The sequence below is a fragment of the Bubalus kerabau genome, chromosome 15, assembly GCF_029407905.1.
Source record: "Bubalus kerabau isolate K-KA32 ecotype Philippines breed swamp buffalo chromosome 15, PCC_UOA_SB_1v2, whole genome shotgun sequence".
Lineage (NCBI taxonomy): Eukaryota > Metazoa > Chordata > Mammalia > Artiodactyla > Bovidae > Bubalus > Bubalus kerabau.
The window spans coordinates 55771618-55778120 of NC_073638.1; the positions used below are offsets into that span (position 1 = coordinate 55771618).

General features: G+C 52.3%; 1 protein-coding gene across 1 annotated transcript in view; it reads left to right on the forward strand.

Annotated features, from left to right (window-relative positions):
* The window catches only part of DGAT2 (diacylglycerol O-acyltransferase 2), a 32176-nt gene extending 27079 nt beyond the window's left edge, over positions 1 to 5097 (forward strand). The window contains exons 5-8 of the mRNA XM_055549114.1: positions 895 to 1099; positions 1670 to 1844; positions 2646 to 2848; positions 4796 to 5097. Of these exons, the coding sequence (XP_055405089.1) occupies positions 895 to 1099; positions 1670 to 1844; positions 2646 to 2848; positions 4796 to 4950 (738 nt within the window). The 3' untranslated portion in view covers positions 4951 to 5097. The remainder of the gene's footprint in view (positions 1 to 894; positions 1100 to 1669; positions 1845 to 2645; positions 2849 to 4795) is intronic.
* The last annotated feature ends 1406 nt before the right edge of the window (positions 5098 to 6503 follow it).

Below are 6503 nucleotides of genomic sequence, written 5' to 3' on the forward strand. Positions count from 1 at the left end.
GTATGACAGGTTTTTTATTTTCTTCTGACTTTCCTGTATTTTTAAAATTCTCTTATTATTCAGTATTTTTCTAGTTGGGAAAAAAGTGATGTTTTCTCAGCAGAATGCCTATCCTCTCCATCCCGCTCAGCACCTTCCACCCCCTTGGTGTTCCCTGTAGTGCTGGGTGGGTGCCTCTTGGTGCTCAGGGATTAGGGCAACTTTGCACCGCCCACCCCACTGTCCAGGCCGCCAGCCCCAGGGCAGGGGGTGGGCCCGAGGAAGCCAATCACCCTCGAGACCATCCCAGGACAGCTTTGTGGATAGCACCTCAGGTCAGCCACCCCAGCTGCACAGCTGACCTCCCCACCCCCACTGTGGCTGGCACCAGGGCTGTGACTTGTCCTTGTCCTTCCTGCATTGGAGCCTGACCTGAGTTTGGCTGCCTGGGAGGAAGTTTCTATTCAGGCCAGATGCTCTGTCCCTTCTCTGGCCAAAGTTAGGGACTTGGACTTTACCCCGATGGGAGCTGGACATCCCTGTTTATCTGAGAGTGACAGAGATTTCACTGGGCTTTTAGAGCAGTCACTCTGGCTGTGGTGAGGGGGCTGGGCCCAGAGGGAGGGAATGCAGGAGGCTGGCAGAGTACAATTAGAGGACTTGGTGTGTTTGGCTGGAAAAACGGGAAATGAAGAAGTGTCTTACTCCTTTCCCAGGGGCTCGAAGTCCAATGGTGACTTTCAAGTCCCCAGCACTGAGGCCCAGTGATGAGAGTCTGAGGTCTAGGGGGAACCACTCCAGTCCTTCAGACCCAGACTCCGGGGGGCAGGGCACGCCCAGTGCTTCCCTCACCTCTGGGTGTTCCCCGGTACCCCTTCCTGGCCAGTTTGCTCTGACCCAAGGTCTTCCCTGCAGCTGGTGAAGACACACAACTTACTGACCAGCAGGAACTACATCTTTGGGTACCATCCCCATGGCATCATGGGCCTGGGTGCCTTCTGCAACTTCAGCACAGAGGCCACAGAAGTAAGCAAGAAGTTCCCCGGCATAAGGCCCTACCTGGCCACGCTGGCCGGCAACTTCCGGATGCCAGTGCTGCGGGAGTACCTGATGTCTGGAGGTGAGAATCCACCTCTGAGTGCCCCTGTCTGAGCCTCTCCATTGGCCAGGAAGCCAATCCACTGTGCTCTAGTGCCTGGTCCTGTGAGATGTGGCCAGCCACGGCCTGGTGTGCAAGGGCTGAGCGAGAGAACTGTTCATATGATCTTCTGGATTCAACTAGCATAACGTCATCCCTAGGAAACCTTCTCTGACCCCTTTTTCTGGGTATCCCCAGGCCCTGTGCTGCCCTTTGCACAATCTGATCATTGTCCATGACTCTCATGTTCTATCCACCTTGATCCCCACCAGCCTGACTTACTGGGGTTCCCTGGCACCTGGCACCACTCAGCAGAGTTAGGACCTCAGGGAATGTTTGCCAAATGAATGCATTCCCTAAACAACCCTGTGTCATCCCCATTTTACAGATAAGTAAGCTGAGGCTGAGAAAATAGAATGACTTACGTGGGGCTGTTCTTCTGAGTGGCTGGGCTCTGGGTCTGGGAACCAAATCCAGGGCTCTGTCTCTATTTGACCATGTGCAGAAGGTAGGAAGTCCGTCCCTAACTGTGTGTGCCCCTCCACTCCCCAGGCATCTGCCCAGTGAACCGGGACACCATAGACTACTTGCTTTCAAAGAATGGGAGTGGCAATGCCATCATCATCGTGGTGGGGGGCGCGGCTGAATCCCTGAGCTCCATGCCCGGCAAGAATGCAGTCACCCTGCGCAATCGCAAGGGCTTTGTGAAACTGGCCCTGCGCCATGGGTGAGTGCGTCTCAGAACACGTGTATGCACACACATGCCCACACCCCAGCCACAGCTCTGCTCAGCCCAGGTCAGCAGCTCCTTGGCTCCTGGAAGCAGGACCCAGATTCTAGGAAGGCAGAGAAGGGAGTTAACCATCCGTGGAGAAGGGGATGTTGGAGACCAGAGGTTCAGGCCAAGGGCGGCTGGGTGGACAAAAATGCAACCTGAGTCTCCTGGGCCCCAGCAGGTGGGGTGAGAGGCCCGTCAGGCCCAGAGGCAGCACTGTGTGCCCTATGCCAAAGCCTGTCACACAGCTAGGAGAGTGAAAGGCCAGGAAGGAGAATGGTGTGTGGCTGGAAATATCAAGGAAGGCTTCTTGGAGCAGTAACCCTGAGCACAGGCAGAGAGGAGCAGGGCAGCTTGGGTTTCTGTGACCTTTTCTAGAAAACCAGGGGCGCATTCTGTGTAGCCACCTGTTCAGCACATTTCATTAGAGCACATTTACTTCTACCGCCCTGTTGGATCCTGCAGAATTCTGCAGGAATGCCATCCCCATTTTCCATTTCAGAAAATCGAGTGAGGCTAAGGGGCCTGGTCAGGGCCACGTTGTAAAACCCTGACATGATCCCCACCGGCCAACAGGGGCAGGGGGCCTGTCCTCATTTGGCCCTGAGGGGACATGTGGTTTGGGGTCCCCCGGGTGACTCTTGTACAGCCCTGAGGGAGGGCAGTTTGGCTGGTGTCTGGGGCCTCTGGGGCTGCCAGGAGGGACGGAAGCCAGTGATTGGGCCAAGACAGACCCTGGCCTCTCTCTTCCAGAGCCGACCTGGTTCCCACCTACTCCTTTGGGGAGAATGAGGTGTACAAGCAGGTGATCTTTGAGGAGGGCTCCTGGGGCCGGTGGGTGCAGAAGAAGTTCCAGAAATACATTGGCTTTGCCCCATGCATCTTCCATGGTCGAGGCCTCTTCTCCTCTGACACCTGGGGGCTGGTGCCCTACTCCAAGCCCATCACCACTGTCGGTAAGCTCCCCTAAACTCGGGTGCCACAGCTAGTTTAGTGACAGAGTTAGGATTCAAATCCAGGCCCCTGGCTCTGATGTCTGTGCTCTAAACCATGAGGACGTGGACCTGTTTGGGTGCTGATAGTAGTGATGGGTGTGGGTGGGAGATGAGGCATAGTTCCATTACCATGAACCAAGCTGTCTGGATGAGAAAGCAGGACTCAGCAGTTCTGTGTTTGCAGATCATGAGTCTATCAGGGAAGACTCCCTTTACAGTAAAGACCGACAGGGCGTGTGAGATGGATGTGCTCTGGAGGGTCCTAGTGGATCTCAGGGAGGAGTGACTCTTACACTCTTGGCCGAATAGGAATTATCCAGAAAAAAAGAAGAGAAAGAGGCTTTTTGTCAGAAACAATAGCCTAAATGAAGTTCTCACAGCAGGATCACATAGATTTTTGAGGAACAGAAGGAAGTCAATATGATTGGAGCAGAAGTCTATGAGAAGTGGAGCAAAAAACTGGCTCCACCTCACCCCCAGCCATGCTGTGTTGCTTTTATATGAGACAATTTAGAGGATTCCAAGGAATTATCTATTGTAGGAGTGTGTGTGTGTGTCTGTTAATGGTTCACAATCCAGAACTCACACAAGAGCATGGAGGCCACAAGCCATGGACTTCAGGGGCCAAAGCTCACATAAATACTTTGAGTTGTTATCAGGGCCAGAAGTTTTGCTTTGTCCTTTTTTCAAAGAGATCAACTTCCTGCATTTTAAATCCCATGACCCAGACTCACCCTTGACTCTTGTTATACACCATACCAGGTCTGATGTCTGTGAGACAGCAGGAACATTTCCATGTACAGGGTGGCTGGAGAAGGATAGGGTCTGGTGCCCAGGGTGAAGGAGTTTGCTCTTCACCTTAAGAATGGAAAACTGCTTGAGGGTTTGGGGGAAGGGAGATTCAGATTTGCATTTTAACGTTATCCTTCAGTTCAGTTCAGTCGCTCAGTCATGTCCGACTCTGCGTGATCCTTGGGACTCCTGAATAGAAAAGGAGTTATAAAAGGCCTGTTTGCTCAGTCGTGTCCGTCTCTGTGACCCCATGGACTGTAGCCAACCAGGCTCGTCTGTCCATGGAATTTTCCAGGCAAGAATACTGGAGTGGGTTGCCATTTCCTTCTCCAGGGAATCTTCCCGACCCAGGGATCAAACCCACGTCTCTTGCGTCTCCTGCATTGGCAGGCACATTCTTTACTGGCTGAGCCACCAGGGAAGCCCTAGAAAAAAGAGTTAGAAGGGACAAAAATGGAATACACAAGACCAGTCCAGAGTCTTGTAGTAGCAGTTGGCTTGGACAGAGGGAATAGCAGCAGAGATGGAAGAGAAGTGCATGAACTTGGAAGAAATTTCAGAAATAGCATTGATAGGACTTCAGGATGAGCTGGGTACAGAGAGGAAGCAGGAGGATGACAAAAAATAAAATTACGCATGGATTTGTGAAAGTGGTCCCTTTCTCCTGCCCTTAGCACAGTTCTCATAGCATATCGCATTATTGCACAGAATCCTCAGCAAAGCCCTGTAAGGAAGGGTCCCCCTGTGATCAGTGAGGAAACTAAGGCTCAGAGAGGCAGTGATGTGCCCAGAGCAGGCAAAAGCAAAGCCATTCCTGGATCCCACACCTCTCATGGGAGCTCCCAACTAAGTACTGCGAGCAGTGAGCGCAGCTGGACTTGATCCCACCTGCTGCTTAGTGGCTAGGTGGCCTTGGGCGGGTCCCTTCCCATCACCCTGGGCCCCAGTCTTCTTATCTTTGAAAGGGACAACCTGTAATGGAGCACTTCCAGCACAGTTCCTGGCACGTGGCTGGCTCATAGCACAAGGTCACCACCAAGAGCATCATGGTGAATGCCCAGGGAGGGTGGGCCAAATGGCACTGACTAACCAGAGGCCTCTGCCCCCTCCCTGCAGTGGGTGAGCCCATTACCATCCCCAAGCTGGAGCACCCGAGGCAGCAGGACATCGATCTGTACCACGCCATGTACATGGAAGCCCTGGTGAAGCTCTTCGACCAGCATAAGACCAAGTTCGGCCTCCCGGAGACCGAGGTCCTGGAGGTGAACTGAGCCTGTCTGCAGGGGCCAGCTTCTGGGAGGAACCATCTGCAAATCGTTTTCTACCAAGTTCTCAAGTGCTTTTTGTTCTGTAAATTTGGAAGCGTCATGGGTGTCTGTGGGTTATTTAAAAGAAATTATAATAATTTTGTTAAACCATTACAATGTTAGGTCTTTTTTAAGAAGGAGAAAGGGAATATTTCAAGCTCTCTCAGTTCCAGTTTGTCCTGTTCCAGGTGGGGGCTGCCACATCTGGGCCTTTATGGTTTCACAACTCCTCTTCTCTCCTTCCCCAAATTACAGAGAAAATTCAGTCCTGGTTAACTGGGGAAGAAGGACAGTCATTAGTGACTCGGGCCAGTTAGATTATTTGCCCTTTGGCCCTGAGGGATGAGGGGCAGAAGCCTCCTCTAATACAAACATCTCTATGCCCAGCTACCCAATGCTTGACTGCAGGACTAAACCCTCTTGCCAAGGAAAGACTCAGAGGAAACAGGTGTTCCCATGTTGAAGAGTGCAGGGATAAGCACCTGGAATATTCCAGCTTGATTCTCCTTTCTGCCACCCCCCATGGCCCCAGTCTCTGAAATCTGAGCCTGGACTGGCCTCCAAAGAGAGGATCAGGGTGGCAATGTTCCTGTGCTGGAGAACGGAGCTGTCCAGATGAACCATCTCTTGGGTTATCAAGCCCCATCACATTCTGGTTGGAGTGACTGGTTTTCCTCAGGGGGCTGATGACATGGACCCAGCACAGACCCTGCCTTGGCCTGCCAGTGGCCTCGCTTTGCTTAACCCACATCCTCAGCAGTGGATGTGAGGAAGGGGTCCCCTTTCCTGTTTACAGAGGGGCCTGAGCAGTACACTGGTACCAGAACAGAAGTTCCCCGAACCCAAACCTCATATATTTGTGCCTTTTCTGAGAGAGGGGGCCAGGGGGGCAACTAGTCCTCTGTGTACTCTGCTTTCTCTTGATGAGATCATTATACCATGTCAGACTTTCGTATACTCCTAAATGAATAAATGAAAACAAGTGTCCTCTATGAGTTATTGTTAGGGCCACATCAGCATCTTGCTGCTGATGGTTGGGGAGACCACTGCCCCAGCTGGGCTGCCTGCTAAGCCCTCTCCCACTTTCTCCTTCAGCCCACATGGCCCTTTGTATATTAGTTATCAATTGCTGCGTAATAAATTACTCCAAAACTTGGTGGCTGCGGACAACATTGTCTACAGTTTCTAAGGGTCAGTAGTCAAGGTACAGCCTAACTGGGTCTGCTTCAGGGTCTCATACAAGGCTGCAGTCATCCCAAGGCTCAACCTGGGGAGGATCCACTTCCAAGGTCATTCTTTTGACGGCTGGTGGGATTCACTTCTCACTGGCTTTGACCGGAGGCCACTCCCAGTTCCTTGCCACATGGGCCTTTTGATAGAGTAGCTCACAGCATGGCAGCTGGCTGCATCAGAGAGAGTAAGCAAGGAGAACCAGAGTACAAACAGAAACATCAGTTCAGTTCAGTTCAGTCGCTCAGTCGTGTCTGACTCTGAAACCCCATGGACTGCAGCACACC